The sequence below is a fragment of the Gallus gallus genome, chromosome 19 (assembly GCF_016699485.2).
Source record: "Gallus gallus isolate bGalGal1 chromosome 19, bGalGal1.mat.broiler.GRCg7b, whole genome shotgun sequence".
NCBI lineage: Eukaryota > Metazoa > Chordata > Aves > Galliformes > Phasianidae > Gallus > Gallus gallus.
This window is the reverse complement of record NC_052550.1, coordinates 9,544,244-9,561,330: the sequence shown is the minus strand read 5'-3', so window position 1 is coordinate 9,561,330 and position 17,087 is coordinate 9,544,244. Positions and strand designations below refer to the sequence as shown.

Sequence of the window (17,087 nt, the reverse complement as noted above, 5' to 3'; positions counted from 1 at the left end):
TTTCACTGAGGAAGAGAACTTTTTTTTCCCCTCTGTTCAGTGGAGTAGGCTACTGTGCAAATCGGCATTATTTGTAAAGGTATTAAGAAAAAGGTCTGTAGGGTTTGCACTCTGCCAAAAGTTGCAATTAGTTTTGAGCCAACCTCTTGAGCAGTGTGAAATGTTTGGGAGGAACCTCCTTTGGACAGCTTTATGTTGACTGTGGACTCCAGCAATAGTAACCATACAGTTCTGGCTAAATCTTTTCTGCATTGTTTTGCTGTCTTTGTATTGTTGGAACCAGACATTACCAGCAATACAGTTGGGTGGTAGCTTAAATGCTGGATGGATCTCTACCTCCATCCTGTTTCTGAAGTGTGGCATCTTTTTGGAGAGTCTCATGCTTCTTGCTGTGGTCTGTGATAAATTTAGCAGCACTTGAATAAGCTTGTAGATATAGATTTGTTGCAGCATCATTTCTGTTAAGTAAGATGTTGGCAATGAAATACATAATTGGAAAAGAGTCAGCAGTAATTGATACCAGAATAGTTTCTGAAAAGGTGTAACCTTCATTTCTGAATAGTTTACAGGTCTGATGAAGGCAAGGGGCTGCAGTGCACCTCCACTCTTGTTTTGCAGTAACTTCTTGTTCCTTATTAGATTTGGCACTGCAGACTGAACAGATATTTCTTCAGCAATAGGGTTTAAATCCTTATTTTAATCTTTTTTTTTTTTTTGGACTGGTTATATTTCTGAACTTAACTTTAGAGAGCAGTAAAGGAGCCATAATTTTCTATGCAACTCTGCAACATTAATGTGTTACAAGTCAAATCTGTGCCACTCAGACCCATATCCTTTCTTCTTCCAGAGAATATTTGGAGAAACTGCTGAAAAGAACTTATATCTATCTCAACTGATTATCTTGGATACACTGGAAAAATGTCTAGCAGGGGTGAGTAGACTTGCATAATCATGGCATCAAGTGAGTTAAGAGAGAAAAAGTCAAATGCCTGTCTGTTGTTACTGATACAAAAAATAAAACTTAGCTCATTTAGAGCAAAGTAGAATTAATGCTATTTTAAAAAGACCAGAATTTTATCTATATAACAGTTATTTAGATAATTGATAAATTAAGGATTTGTGGGCTGTTTTTCCTGCCTAAAATTAATGATAGTGACTTTAGTAATAGTGATTAGAAATGTTTTTTCATCTAAATAGATTCAGGCAAACCTGTGAGCTTGGCCTTCTCACTGCTCAGCTGATTTCTGGAGTTATAAATAATGATTTTCATGCAATAATTTGTTAGAAAATTTCACGCAACTGTATTCTGTGAGGCAGATGTGGCCTGGGGTAAGAAGGGGCACACAGGTAAGGAATTAGACTTGGTTATCTGGCTTAGCTAGATTCCTGTAAGCTTTGAATGCGTGTAGTGTATTTTGCTTAAAGTCTCTTGTGAGTTTCATTTGGTAAAGTAATTTTATTCCAGTTTTGTGTAACTGCATTTACAGTAGAAACTTTACTATCACTGCTCTAAAATTTACTTTTGCAGGTGCTTCCTAGTTGACATTAGTTAACTGTTCAAACTTCCATTGGGAGCCTGGTCCTGAGGCTTCCAGTCAGAGCTGTGCTGAAAGGCAGTTTGCTGTTACCTTTGGGATGTTGACGGCTGTACAGCTTACTGTGCTAAACTGTGTAATTGCAAAGCCAAATTTCACAGTGGAAAAAAAAATTGCAAGTCTGTGGTTTATTCCTTTAATAAGAAAGGGATTTTTTTTAAAAGCTGTGTTCCTAGTTGAATATCACGAAATGGTCTGAGCTTCTTGCTGTTCCTCTGTTTGTGAAAGTTCTTTCTTTGTAAGGCAATAACTACATTGTGATTAGGTTTGTCAAACAGTATATTTTATAGTAGTAAAACAGTCTCAGTATTTGTGGATTCATTAAAATTCACAGAAGATCCAGGTAAATGCATTCCGCATAATAAAGTGAGGCTGTAAAAGCTAAAATAAATACCTTCTTTGGTTCATTTTCCATCTTTCACATAGCGAATCAGAGGAGCACCCCCCCCCCCCCCCCGAACCTGTTTAATTTCTGTAATTGCTTTCTTTAAAAATTTCTTCTACACATTTTGTTTGAAACATCAGTGTTGTTTTTTTTCCTGATACACGATAATACTTGAACAGCCTAAAGTTATGCTGGATGCTTCTCGCTTTGTCCAGCCAAATGAGAGCAAATTGAGCCAGTATATGTATAGTAAGATTGAGCCAAAGTTCTATACAAAGAGCGTTGTGTTCTGTGATATCTTCAGACTTATTTCTTGCTCACTGTTCTTACTCAGTGTTTCATCAAGTTCTCATGGCAACAGAGCTCAGGTCAGCGAAGTGGGAGTCTCTGAAACTTCCCAATTCCCTATGGTAAATTCATTGGTAGAATTTTAGAAAGCTTTAATGCTGACCCTTCTGTTAAAACTTGTTCTTACTAGAGCAAAGTTTCACTTCAAATTCTTTAGCAAATAGTTTCCTTATGTCTCATACTGTACGAACTGGCAAAAATTGAAATTTTCTTTTACAGGAAAGTTGAGACACTTTTTGACTCTTCTAGAGCAATTCTGGGGAAGAGGAACAGAGAAGCACCTCATTTTCAGTTCATTTAAAAAAATATTTGCTGTTTAAAGTATAGAGGTCAGAATACTGTCCAAAAGGGAAGTATGGGTGAATCTGTGCCCTTTGGGCTACCGTTCTAAGCCAGGATGGGTAGTGCTTTCCATATGTTTACAGAGCACATTACCCAGAAATGTAATATTTTACTTCAGAAACAAATCTGGTGTTTTTGCTCGATGGTATTGGTCAACTTGGTGTGCTGCATATTCTGGAGACTAATTCAAAACAGTAACGTGGTTTGAATGATGCAGATTATTGTTCAAATGGGAAGAATCCTTTTCTGCGTAGCTTACTTACTCCATGGTCAGTGGTAGCATTGCAAGTGGAATTTGAAATCCAGATTCAGGTCCTGTGCTACTAGTGGCAGATGCTCCATTTGCCCTCGAACCTAGAAAATTGAATATCATGAAATACCAAATGTTTATTTTTAGCAACCGAAGGATACGATGCGACTAGACGAGACTATGCTGGTAAAACAGTTGCTGCCAGAAATCTGCCACTTCATCCACACTTACCGTGAAGGGAACCAGCATGCAGCTGAACTACGCAATTCTGCCTCTGGGGTTCTTTTTTCTCTTAGCTGCAATAACTTTAACGCTGTGTTCAGCCGCATTTCCACCAGGTAGGTGTTTTAGTAGCTTGACTTAGCCAGTGTGTTAGAACACCTGAAAATAAGTGTCTAAGATATCATTCAGTCTGCAGTCTTTCATTTTTGAAAAATGTTTGCTGTTTAAATGGTATTTAGTGAAATTCCTTCTACCTTTCAAAGTTTTACTTGACTTTCAGGTTCAAAAAGGTACCTGTTTTGTATCTGTTCTGGGTTACTGTCAGCATACTTCTTGAGTTGAGTTGTGCTGATGGCTCTTTTTTACCTGCTTTTGTAAGTCCAAGTTAAATTCTATTCTAAAATGAAATGGTGATGACTGAGAGAAATGCACTGCTGTAGCCTAAAGTTGAATAACCTGTTGTGGATGTAAAGTGTTGTGGAGAAAAGAGATACTGAAGGTAATGGCCTATATCCATTTTTTAATGAATTTAGAATACAAAATTCCAGATTGTCCCCAGCTCTGTTGGAGTCCCAAGGCTCCTCCCCTTCCTCACTTTTCCTGCTTGAAGGTTATTATGTTAAGCTTTCCTTATGCCTGAGGGGGGCAAAAGAGCTGGGCTGGAGCATGGTTTGTTAGTTGTTGGAAAAGACCCATTTGTCTCCTGACAAAGAGTTTCTCACGCAGCATTTACTGTAAAAATAACTTAATCTTTTATACTATTCCAGGCTTCCATCTATTCTTTGCTCTTTTTGCTGTGCTCCAAGTTTTCTTATGCTTCAGTATTCGACAGTGATGTTTCTGGAAAGTTACTTGAAGTGGCTTACCTCTGATCACACGTTGTTACGGCCAACGTAATCTGTAGTGTATTAGAAGTGGATTTTGCACATCCCTCCATTGCTGAATAGGAATTAATATGCCGATTAATTGAAACAAAGATTTATATGCTCCTTGTAGTGTGAAAAATATTCCTGTTAGAAATATAACTAAAATAATTTACATGAATTTTGATGTACTTTAAAACTTTAAAAGAGCCTTTATTTAAAAAACTGTTTCAAGAGCATAGCCTTGGCAGCTAACATGGAGGATGTAGTTTTACTCAGCAAGTTCTGTTGCTTGTGGAAAAGGAAACAATTTCTATTGCTCCTTTTATAGGAAATATTTTTCAGCTGAGACTTTCTGACAGTCTTTGGATTTAATCTGTGAATCCATACTTATTCACATGTGTGTAGCATGGCTTACTTCTCAAGCTCTAAAATCCTTCCTAGCATCACTTTGACCGTAGCATAGTGCTTTTCCCCCCTGACCTGTTTTTCTCTTTGGGATGACTTGCACAGAAATAGTTAAATACTTGACCAATTGTTGCTGATCTCCACAGGGGTCAGCTTGCCGACAGTTAGCATTGCTGATCTTTTGACCTGCGCTTCCTGTTTAGGAATATTTCTAGGCCTTGTACAGCAGCTGGGGGATTTTTGGCACGAAAAGCACTGCAGTGGGGACCTTCCCATTCCCAGCGTGGGCTGTTAAGTTTCCCTGGCGTTGAAGAAATGAAGAGCTGCTTTTGTGTGTAGTACTAGAAATTGCATTCCTTGTCAAAAACACATCTGTAGCTTTGGAACTAGACACGGCAATCTTTAGTTTGTGAGAGCATATGATTTAGTTATTAGTGGCCTGGTATCTGTTGAGATGCTTAGTAAATTATCCAGTACAAAACTATGAAGAGGTGCCCTTGGATTTAGAATGGTGTGATTAAACTTCATCCTGTTCTTTTGCACCAAATAACAAGGACCTTCAGCTTACAGAGTGTGATTGTAGCTCCCTTCTGTGCTATTAAGTGGCATCAGTCATTGTTTTACTCTAGATAAATTAGCTGGAACAAGACTTGCTGCTAAGGAACAGTAGTCTAAAGGTGTCATGACTCCATCAAGTGAATAATTTGGATGAAAAGATTACAAGATTACAGCTACAATATGGGAGATAGCACAAGGCTTTAGGCAAATCTTGGCTGTAAACAGGCTGTCACTAGGTGATACTGGTGTCTTGTGGGACTTACCGCTGGTATTTTTGGATCTATTCTCAGTGTGGGGATGAAACAGGACTTAATCTTAACTCTTAATTTTGCAAAATCTGTCTTTTATTTCTAAACCTGGGTAAGTTTATCTGAGAGGATCATATGAGACGTGGAGATCCTTTATTATTCCGCTGCTCTGCAAAGGTATAGAATTGTAGGTGTGTACACACACCTATCTGACATCATCTGAAGGAGAAATTTATTTACTTTGCATATTGTTAGATTGCAGGAACTGACTGTTTGCTCAGAAGATAATGCCGATGTTCACGACATTGAACTTCTACAGTACATCAGTGTGGATTGTTCAAAGCTAAAAAGACTCTTGCAAGGTATGATGAGAACCTGTTTTTTGAAATATTTAGATATGAATATGTGTTGTTAGAGGTGACACAATGGTATTGGTATATTCAGCTTTTTCTTCTTCAATCTAAATATTTTATATGTTCTTACAAACTGCTTGCAAGTATCCAAATAGCTTTAAAGTATTGGCTTAAAAAGTGAGGCTTTGCACCTCACATGTTTTTTATAAACTTTCTTTGCCACTTTTTAGAACTAAGTTTCTCTTTAATGCAGAGATGTTTTACTTTTACAGAGACTGTATTCAAGTTTAAAGCCCTTAAGAAAGTAGCTCAGTTAGCTGTTATCAACAGTCTTGAAAAGGCAAGTATTATTAATTCTGTTTCGTCGCTTATTTCCTCTTTTTCTGTAACTTAAAAATATATGCAGTTCAGAATTCTATTGTAAAATATACATTGGTGCTTCCCTTTGATGCATGTGTCTTGCAAGAAATGTTATTAAAAGTTAAGACTAAAATCTTTATTTAAATACAAATTTCAATTTGTAATTTCAAAAAATATGTTTGTTTTTTTTTAAGCTCTGGAATGTAAAGATGTTCTGTGTTATCTGCAGGCATTTTGGAACTGGGTGGAAAACTATCCTGATGAATTCACAAAGCTGTATCAAACACCACAGACTGATATGGCCGGTGAGACATAACAAATGACACATTGTTTGAAAGTTGGTTTTAACTTTTTCCTATTAAATCATGAGGGGTTTGTGGATATTCTTAGTTGGTTTTGTTTTCCCACGAGGCATCCCCACGTTCATTTAGTGTCTTTTTTTCCTTCTTGTCCATCCTGCATGTCAGAACAAATTTCTGTCAGCCTTTTTCAGGGCAGGCAAGAATGTATTTCTGCTTTTTTTTCCTGTTCCAACTTTTAAAGAGATTCATTTTGTGGATCACAGCACAAAGAAATAGAACCCCAAAGATGCAAAGTCTTCAGATGTGTATTTTTGTTCTTGATACGCTAAAAACAAACTTGTTAGAAAACATCAGCTGTATTTATCTTTAGTCCAAAAGGGATGAAAATTAACATTTTCAGGTAAGCCATGGCTTTAAATGGCTTGATCCCATTTTATCTTGGGTAGCATGTTTGTAATGTGCAAAGCAGAACTTTTTTCTGTGTAGGCGGAGATACTCAGTGCTCTCTTATTCCTGTCTTTTCATAATTAAAATCAGTATTGAATGTTTTGGTTATGTTTTGTGCAGATTGTGCAGAGAAGTTGTTTGACTTAGTGGATGGCTTTGCAGAGAGCACAAAACGTAAAGCAGCGGTGTGGCCACTACAAATCATACTCCTGGTCCTGTGTCCAGAGATAATTCAAGATATAGCAAAGGATGTAGTAGAGGAAACTAAAATGAACAAGGTAAGAAAAGAGAATTATCTTAATTCTGACTTCTAGATGATGCTTGTCTTTGCTTACTCTATATATGTCTTTTATACCTCAAGTGTATTAAAATTCCATGTATAAATTTCTGCACCCTTTTTATGTTCTCTACTGGTGTATGTTCTTTCACTGTCAATAATTCATGCAGCTAGTATGTCCTAAATAACGTTATTTCAGAACTTGGACGTTTGCTTAGAGATTTGAATCCCAGTGTTGCAATGGCCCTTTTTCCACCAGTAGCAAGCTTAGCATTTCTTCTAGCTGTTCTGTATTGTACCATTCTAGGTTTCTGCAGTGTGCGTAATGTGTGTTCTGTAATTGCAAAACCTGCAGAAGGAGAATTTGATGTGATTGCAAACATTCCTATTACGAGTAAACAATCATCTAATTTTATTGCATTCAGATTGCCCTGGATGATCCAACATTAATGTGTAATACAGATAATGCTTCTGAAAAATGCTGCATCAAGTTGGTTTTTTGCAGCCCCAGTATTTGTGACTTTTATTCAGGAAATGCAACATTATTTGGTTTAATACTTAAGTTTCTGAAAACTGATCACAGATTGCCAAAGCTCTGGTGATAACTGTTACCCATTTGAATTCTGCAGAAACTGTTCCTGGACAATCTCAGGAAAGCACTTGCAGGCCACAGTGGGAGCAGGCAGCTGACTGAAAGCGCTGCTATTGCTTGTGTTAAACTGTGCAAAGCATCTACCTACATCAACTGGGAGGATAATTCTGTCATTTTTCTACTAGTGCAGTCCATGGTAGTAGATCTTAAGGTAAAACTGTGTTTCCTAGTTGCAACGAAGAAATTTGAATTCTAAATCTTCAAACTTTCCCTTAAATGAATGCCCTGGTGTTCTTTACTGGAGTGTTGTTTTTTTCTTTTTTAAAATTGCAGCATTTGATTGAGTTGTTGAAATTCTTAATTTCACTCCCTTATTTTTTTTTCGTTAATGCTCTGCTTTCTTGCTCCTGAAGTTCTTAGTACATTTAGTGTCCCACAGGTGAAGCCATGACACTTGGGTAACTTATTAACTACTTCAGTGCTTCCCAAGGGTGTCATGTCACAACAGTAGATACTGATAGATACTGCTTGAAAAAAAGTGTAATTTTTAAAGTAGAATACATGCTTCTTTTTTTCCCCCACATGATGTATTGAAAGTAGACAAGAATAATCTTGTTGTCTCTTTTTCTCTTCTTTCTTTAACAAAAAAAATGTATATAGAATTTGCTGTTTAATCCGAGCAAACCTTTTTCAAGAAGCAATCAGAATGCAGATGTAGACCTTATGATCGACTGCTTAGTTTCATGCTTCCGCATAAACCCGCATAATAACCAACACTTTAAGGTGAGAGCACAACATTCTGGTAAGTCATTCTCTGCATACTGTCAGTGACTTGAAAATTATCAAAGATGTGCCAACAACAGCTGGGAGTTGGCAAATAATTTCAGCTGTGTAAGTGTCCCTTAGTGTTACTTTGTATTCTTGTAAGTCTTTTCTTAGCCAGTTAGAGTTTCTTGTTCTTATGTCTACGTTTAACAGTTTTGTCAATTTAATTAAAAGGCTCCAGTATGTTATTCAGGGTGATATTGAAGGTGTCAGAGAAAAAATGTGTTCATAAGTGGCTTTTATGTATTATTTTCATTGCAGATCTGCTTGGCACAGAGTTCCCCATCAACATTTCATTATGTACTAGTAAATTCACTCCACCGAATAATCACAAATGTAAGTTCTGAAAGTATTTAATTAGCCCAGCTATCTGTGGCTTCTATTCAGATCCATAGCTGCTTATGAAATACAATTTAAATCTGTGCCACAAGAGTTGATCTTTAATAGCCAAGCATGTGCAAACATTAGTTCTGCTGGTTGGGTTCTCCGTTTGGTCGGTGTTCCTGGTCACTGTGAAAATAGAACCAGTCAGTGCTGAGCAACTGGCCCTACTGACTTTACCTAATGTTATTCTCGTTCGTTTATCCCAGCATGATGATGGGAACCCTATATTTAGAAGAAATTAATCGGCATTTTGACGAATAGAGAAAAATGTGCTACTGTAGATGTGGTGGTGTATCTGGAGGAAAAATAATGAAGTTACTTTAAGTATAATTATGTTGCTCTGATATTTGTACATTTTCAAATGAATGCTATTTTACTTATGATTAATATGTTGAATAATACAGCTTTTCAGATGTTATCAAGCACTTAGAGTATCATTTTTCTACTTTACTTAGTGTATCAGAATGAGTTGAGCACATGTTGAGCATTTAAAGTATTATCTAGCTCTCTGTATCCTGAAATCTACTGTGGTTTCCTGAATTTTCAAAGTTTGTGTTTGGCCAGAAGGAGAATTGTTGTAAGCTGCTAAGTTAGAGGCGTTGCTTCTGTTACAATTCATTTAAGACTGAAATGAAAAACTAACATATCTGTAATAGTGCGTAGAACACTCATTTGTTATATTAAACTTTTTGTAACCTTTAGAGATCTAAGATAATTGTGGACTAAATCCCAGAAAATCATAAGTAAGCCATAACATAACTCATGTTATTAACCTGTGTACCTGCTGAGTATTTCTGCATTTTCCTCCCAGTCTGCATTGGACTGGTGGCCCAGGATTGATGCTGTGTACTGCCATTCCGTGGAGCTTCGCAGCATGTTTAGTGAGACACTTCACAAAGCTATTCAGGGCTGTGGGGCACATCCAGCAATTCGCATGACTCCGGTAAGACTTGTTAAGAAGTTGTTAAAGCACAAACCTCTTGCTTTTCCCATGTCTCCATTCCATTATGGCTTTTTATTCATTAACTTTAGACTGGAAACTAGAGGGGGGAAGAACATGACAATCCAAAAAGCAACAGAGAGCCATACACGTTCTGTAAACTCTCCAGGTTATGGTGCATTGACTAGCTGTTCCTAGACCGGAGTGACATATGTTTCTCCAATTTTTTTCATGCTACTTTTAAACTGGCAGTATAGAAGTATTCTGTAACTGTCCTCTGTGGCTAACCATTCATTTTAAGCTTTCTTGCTGTGTGAATAGCTAGATAATATATCCATCTCTGTTTAATCTGAAAAACAGAAGCATTCTGTATGAGGTTAATTTCTGAAAACTGGAATGCTTTTACCATGATTAGCATGACTATTACTTCATTTTGTTTGTCTTGCTTGCTTTCTGATGAGCAAGTTGACTGTTTGGTCTTGGTGACAGCATCAGTGATAAAGATCTTTCAACCATTGTGAAATGAAGTCAGTATTCTTGGTTGTCTTAGAAGAAATTTTGAGTAAATTCAAATCTGTGGTTCATACAGATTTATTCAGTAAGTTCACATGTAACCACATTTCCTTCTGATCTTTCTATGTTGGACTTCGGATGTGTCAAGTTAGCTCACTGATGTTCTGAATTGTGTCACAGTGTGTTGGATGTTTGTTTTTAGAAGGCCTAAAATTATGCATGAAAATACTCCTATTGGGCTTCTCATATGAAAGAAAAATGATCAAAATACCTTTAGTTGAAAGCTACAACTTGTTTAACTTGCTTTTTACATGTGTATGTTCATCTGTTGAGAAAATAGCAGGGGTGTTGTAGTGTCAACTCTGACATTGATTGGTGGTGCTTTGTCTTCTGCTTCTTATTTTCTATTCTTATTGGCTGCTGTCGCTCATGGTCAGATGCCAACCAGTCACTGTTTTGCATGGCAGTGGGCCTCTGTTGCTGTAAGTATGACCCATCGTAACTACCGCAGAAAAGCCTTTCGTTGCTCTGACTTTTCTGTGCATAGTTACTGCTGCAGTCACATCACTTCATCTCGGACACAAAAGGTGGCATGCTTTCCGTGGAACACAGGACTGGAGGAGACTGCTTCTGCTGGTCTGGCAGTCGCAATGTCATCCCTTACACAAACTTGTTTCATTGGTAAAGGCTTTTTGTTGGATCTGTTCTGTTCTTTCTGCCCTCTACATTTCCATCACACCACTCTTCCAGAATCTCCCAGCTCTGTGGTTAGAACTGTTTTCTAATTTTTAGCCTAAACTTATTTATGTGTAACTTTATCCCCATGTGTTCTTGTTCCAGTGTTGTCTGCTAGCTTCAGACTGGTGTTTATCCCCCTGATGTCTGTGCAGACAGTGGTCATGTCCCTGTCTTTAGTTTTGATAGTGTGAAGTAAATAAACACTTCACAGAAGCTGATCAGCTTCTTTTGCCATGTGTCTCTTCTCCCTTACTGTAGCAAACTAAGATTTTGCACAGCATGAGTTAGCTCTGCTAGCATAGTATCAAGTTCTAAATCAGATACTTGTGGTAGATTTTATTCTTTTTTCATATATATTCACTGGCCAGCAAAATAGTGTGAGCTTTGAGCATTTCTGGAAGAATTGCATTCTACAATATTGTAGATATACTACACTTAAATTGAGGATGATTTTGAGCTGGTTTATTTTACTGTTCACAATTAGAACTTTTTTGTCTTCACTAAACTTGTTAATGTTTGAGATTTTATCAAATAATAAATCAGACAAGATAATTAAAAAGCTGAGTTTCTGAAGTGTTCTGTCCTGTGCTGAATATCCACAACATTTTTTTTTTTTGTACACTTTACTCTCAACCGTTGTGGTAGCAGTAGGCACAAATTTGAGCTTATTCCCTGGTGATGGAGTTTGAAATTAATGAAAATATAAATTCTGTACATTTACTGGAGAAAGATGAAAATCTTCTGTGTTTGAGCATTCTGGGGTCTGGTTAATGCAACATATTACTTATTTTTTTAATACATGCGGAGAGATAAATGAATGTTTTTCACAGGCATTAGCATTTTTGTTAAGGTGAAGATGCTGCAGTTGTTTGCTGTGCAGCAAGATTGTTCACTTTGGAGTGTTGTGCACACTGTGGGATTGAAGCATATTCTCAGTTTTGTGAATCCTTATGATGAGTAGCATCCGTACACACTTATTGCACAGCCAGCACTGTGTGTGACTGTTAAGTGTATTGGTCATATTGCTAACTGATTTCTGTTGTGTGAACGGCTGTGCTGGAACACGGTGCAGTTCACAGTAGAGTCAAGTCAGAATTCCTTATGATGAGTCCTTGATACAAACCTTACAGCGCCCTCCATTTCAGATGAGGACGTTGAATGTACAGGAACAGTTACTGGTTTTTCGCATGGAACTTGCATTTTTTGAAAAAAAGATGCACTGTGTGCCTTTCAGTTCTTACAAGATATTCTTTTTTCAGACATCACATAGATGAAAATGCCTTCATCCAGACTGTAACTATCAGAAAATAGTGTGTGTTGCCTGTGGGGGAAAAAAGATAAAATTCCGTACCCTCTCATGTATTCAGGCTTACTGGGGATCTTTTTTTTTTTCCTCTCAGAACAGCTGAAATTGCTCTGAATTCTTATTATTTCTTCTACACATTTTTCACTTGCATAGTTTGTCTTATGCAGAGCTTTTCTTATGTCCACCTGCAGCTCACTAAAGTATTTATTAGGTAAATTTTAAAGATGTAATAGTGATAGCATATGCGTATTTAATGGGGGAATTTTGAGCAGAAGTCCATGCAACTGTACTTGAGTGGATTGAATATACTTTTTAACTCTTTCGTGAGTCATAGATAATACAAACAATAATGCTTCACAAGCTGTTTAGTTGTAACTACTACATATAGTCCCTTACTGACAATAACTGTGCTTTTTCCTCCTGTCAGAGTCTGACATTTAAAGAGAAAATGACAAGCCTTAAATTTAAAGAAAAGCCTACTGACTTGGAAACCAAAAGCTACAAGTTCCTGCTGTTATCCTTGGTAAAACTGATCCATGCTGATCCAAAGCTTTTGCTGTGTGTAAGTATATTGAATATTTCATTCAAATAGTAGAATCTCATTTTGAATTTTCTAAATGAATAAAAATTAAAAATATAAACATGACACCTCATTTTTTTTCACCTGCACTGTCAAAGTGCACATCTGTGACTCTGTAAATCTTGCACATCAAATCTGAAGTGTTGGAAGTAAACTGAGAATTGATCAAATGTCTACATGTGGAGGGCGTGGGAATGCAGTGTTACCAAACTAGGGTAGTATGAGCATCTAACCAGTGTGCTAAACACTTTCCTTTTGTCCAGTCTGTTTATTGTTTAATTTAAATGTATTTCTATTATGTCAAAGATGAAATATGCATGGGGTGTCGTGGCTACTCTGCTATTAAAGATGTGGAAATCCCCTGGTTTAGTTACAAAACTGTTGCTTATCAGTCAGTAACATGGTCAGTCATTGACAAGATTTGCTTCTTACACTTGCTTTCCTTTTTGCTATTTAGAATCCAAGGAAGCAAGGGCCTGAGACACAAGGCAGCACTGCTGAATTAATTACAGGCCTTGTACAACTCGTTCCACAATCCAGCATGCCAGATATAGCACAAGAAGCCATGGAGGTAAGAGGTGAATGTTTTGTATGCCAAATGATTAGTACAGGCTGTGCTAGACAAATCAAGGCTTTTCTAGAAGCTACAAGGTATTGATTAACTATGAAGTTGTGTCTTAGAGATGTGTCTCTGTTGATCTTTTTCTAATGTCTCCTGCATTAAAAGTTTTACAGGAGAGACCTAGGGGGAAAATTTTAAAACACAGCCATTCAGATTGCCAGTTGATGACTGCCCTGTACCTCCTAAAACATTTTGTTTTGCCCTGGCGTTGATCAAACAGAGTTCGACAGCTCTTCTATTGCGCTTTGCACAGTGCCATTGGGCTTGCACTTTCTCATCCCAGTTCGGGTGATAGTTCACAAGTAAGCACTTAACAATAGCTTCTGGCCATTATGTATCAAAGCCTTTGGTTGTGCAGGGAATGGTTACAAAGGGGAAAGTATTTGCCTGTCCTTGGTGAAGAGATTTAACTAAAGAAATCTTGTAGTCACCACTAGAGGCTTATGTATGTAGGATTGCTTGAATTAATATCTTCAGTAAATATTAAAATAAAATTTATCTGAAGTGAGATTCTATTTTATTTTGAATTTAGGCCTTGCTAGTTCTTCACCAGTTAGACAGCATTGACTTATGGAATCCTGATGCACCTATAGAAACTTTCTGGGAAATTAGGTAAGTTAACTTTTGTAAGTAAGAGGAATAGGTTTTGATTTCTCTTCTTTTTTGCAATAGCTGTAAATATTTCAGGAAAGCAATGTAACATCAGCATGAATTGGCACTCTATTAAAGTATTTTTCTGATGACAAAGTTGCATATTCCTTATGCAATTTGAATTCTAACAAAAATATCCACAAGTGTTTTGCAGGCTTTCTTAATGGTTCTCTTCAGCCTGCTGTTCAGGTGTAGCAATGATTGTTGATATAAAAAGTTGAAGGCTTTATCCCTGCATACAAGTGTTTATTGTTTGAATTCTGTTTTATTCTGGACTGAGGGAGGGTAATGCTAAGCAATTCTAGAAGTATGGATTTGCTAATCTTGACTTTGCAACCTTCACCTAAAGAAGGTAGTAGTTGACCCTGACCTCTGGTCTCCATTTGTCCTTATTGTGTGTTTAAATAATTTTTATTGGTAAAGTTGTCTTGCTTTTTGTAACTTCACAGCAGCTGTTGCAGTTGATTTATTGAGAATACTAAGGTAAACAAAGTTCAAAAAAGTCAGTTACAAAAATAACTGAGCCAAAAAGTAGGAGCCTGGGAAGTCAGAATTCTAAGAACTGCATGAGCAGGCCAACTTAAGAAGAGAATTTGGTGATCTCATCCAATTTGGTAGAGGAGGTTGTTTTGGAAGAAAGGATACTAAAGTCTAGGTGGTACATTTTGACTGGCATCAACAAATGGGCCTGCATGACTGCTAGAGGTGGCTCTAAGGGCATATTATGGGATAGTTTGGGGGCTGAATCCTACCTAGTTGGGCGATAACAAACTCATTACCGTAATTTCTAGTACTAGAAATGAATCTGTGGTCTGTTCGGGCTGGGGGAAAAACCCTTTAAAATTGACACTAATTTGGACCCTTTGGCAGTTTTAACAGAGAGAGTGAGGCCTGAATGGATATGAAGAAGGAACATCCCTAGATGTGTTCCTTCCAGAACAGAGTTGAGACACGTTATCAGAGCAGTGTAGGTAAACTTGTACTGCCACTGTCTGTGCTGTATCTGTTCTGTGGATAAATGGAGAACTTCTGAATCAACAGCTCTGGAGTCTGGACTTCTAACAAGTACCCAAATTGCTTAACTTCCTCTAGGGAACTATTGAGGCCATTTGGGTGGTGGGAAGGGTCAGAGGGGATTGTGTCATTTAAAGTACACACCTATATTATATCTATTGTACAAGTTAAAAGAAGATCTTAGCACATCTATAGGATATTCATGCTAACTGTCTATTCCTATGTAAAATGTAGAAATATCTTTTTCAAATATTTTGTTATTAGATGATAAAGTTAATGCTTCATTTCATTTTGCTGCAGTTCACAAATGCTTTTTTATATCTGCAAGAAATTAACCAGTCATCAGATGCTCAGCAGTACAGAAATCCTCAAGTGGCTGCGAGAGATTCTCATCTGTAGGAATAAATTTCTTCTAAAAAATAAAGTATGTAAATATCCGTTTTGTCACTCCCTTTATTTGTTAGGTTATTTTTATGATTGAAGGAGCTTTAGTAGCTAACACTTACACTTTCTGCTTTCTGATTTCCACTAAGAGGAAAATGCTTTGTCTTCTGTCATTCACGAGAGAATGCTGTGTGAGGCATCCGTGATTAGAACCCTTAGCTAAAGTTAAAATGAGCATTCAGCTGCATGTATTGTTTTACTTGCCCTGAAAATGATTTTCCAAAACCTCAGCTATTTCTGAGGAGGTGATGCCTTACGCTTATTTCCCTAGTACAGGGGAAATAGTCTGCAAGAGCAGAGAAAGGGGAAGATGGTTATGAGAAAATGTACTTCATTGATCTTGTGTTCAGACGTGTCCTAGAACTTCTTTCTAATGCTAAGAGACTTTTTCGGAGCTGAGCTCACTTTGAACTCTGTACTTGCTAGAATTAAAACCGGACTTTTTTTAATTAAAGGCCTACTACTGAAAATAAGGGGCTTCTGTTTTTTTCTGTCTGGCTCACAAGTAGATGTGTTAACATGCGAAGATGTCGTGTGTGATACGTGACGTGCTTAAACGGTCCAGTGTGCCAAGAGCATTTTTATCTTTAAATTAACTTTATTCTCTTTTCAACTTTGGTAGCTGTGTTATTGATGGAGACTTTGTTTTGGTGCTGAGTGGTAGGCTTTTTCCTTTATCTCCAACATAATGCACATCTGTAGAAGAAGATCTCACAAGACTATAGGCATTCTGGCTTTTTTGTGAATTCAGAAAGACTTTTATGTTTTGCCTTGAAGTAGGAATCATCTGTCCTTGAGACACAGAGTATACTTAATATTGTAACTCTGCTTTCTATGGAGAAGTACTTAGTTGTTAAAAGTCTCTTCCTTCCTAATGCTTACAGGATGATTATTAATATCAGGATAAGAAAAAGATAATAATGGTTACTAGAGCTCTGCTTCTTGTTCGCGGTTTCTACTTTTTATGTTAAAACAAAGTGTATAGAAAATTTACAGTGCTGCTGAACTTGACTTCTTTAGACTGAATTACATTTCAACTATAATTATGTTGGTTTGTGTTCTCTGAAGTAAAACCAAGAAACCTATTGGGCTTTCAGGGGGCCCAAGGAATGGAGTAAAGGGCATGGTGTGCTTACTTCAAGGTGATACATTTTGAAGATGGTTCTCAAAATACTTCATTTTCTTAAGAGAAAACATCATTCTAAGATACTGTTTATATGGATGTATTTATAAGGCTCTCTTAGCGTGCCAGTGTGAAAGATACATTGTAAATTCTGGGGAGCTTTTTCCCTTCAAGGTGGAGCCCTTTCCTGAACCATGTTGTTTTAAAAGATAAGGTGGTTTATTATTTTTCATTCCTTTCTTCATAGCAATCAGACAGAACTTCCTGTCACTTTCTCTTCCTTTATGATGTCTCTGGAGGTGGAGCTAGTCAGATGTCCCTTGACCACGAAGAGATGATGCGCTGTGCTCCCGGAGCCACCCTCAGAAAAGGAAAAGGGAATTCTTCCATGGTAAGT

General features: G+C 37.2%; 1 protein-coding gene across 7 annotated transcripts in view; it reads left to right on the top strand.

Moving 5' to 3' along the window:
• The window catches only part of NF1 (neurofibromin 1), a 96,012-nt gene that overhangs the window by 19,777 nt on the left and 59,148 nt on the right, over window positions 1-17,087 (top strand). For 4 of the 7 annotated variants that reach the window (XM_046902295.1, NM_001396680.1, XM_040650555.2 and 1 more), the window contains exons 3-18: window positions 848-931; window positions 3,068-3,258; window positions 5,475-5,581; window positions 5,845-5,912; window positions 6,162-6,237; window positions 6,802-6,959; window positions 7,588-7,761; window positions 8,211-8,333; window positions 8,637-8,711; window positions 9,571-9,702; window positions 10,650-10,694; window positions 12,684-12,818; window positions 13,294-13,407; window positions 13,991-14,070; window positions 15,424-15,547; window positions 16,938-17,081. In XM_046902295.1, the coding sequence (XP_046758251.1) occupies window positions 848-931; window positions 3,068-3,258; window positions 5,475-5,581; window positions 5,845-5,912; window positions 6,162-6,237; window positions 6,802-6,959; window positions 7,588-7,761; window positions 8,211-8,333; window positions 8,637-8,711; window positions 9,571-9,702; window positions 10,650-10,694; window positions 12,684-12,818; window positions 13,294-13,407; window positions 13,991-14,070; window positions 15,424-15,547; window positions 16,938-17,081 (1,830 nt within the window). The remainder of the gene's footprint in view (window positions 1-847; window positions 932-3,067; window positions 3,259-5,474; window positions 5,582-5,844; window positions 5,913-6,161; window positions 6,238-6,801; window positions 6,960-7,587; window positions 7,762-8,210; window positions 8,334-8,636; window positions 8,712-9,570; window positions 9,703-10,649; window positions 10,695-12,683; window positions 12,819-13,293; window positions 13,408-13,990; window positions 14,071-15,423; window positions 15,548-16,937; window positions 17,082-17,087) is intronic. The other 3 variants (XM_003642416.5, XM_415914.8, XM_040650554.2) reach the window with 1 other exon arrangement.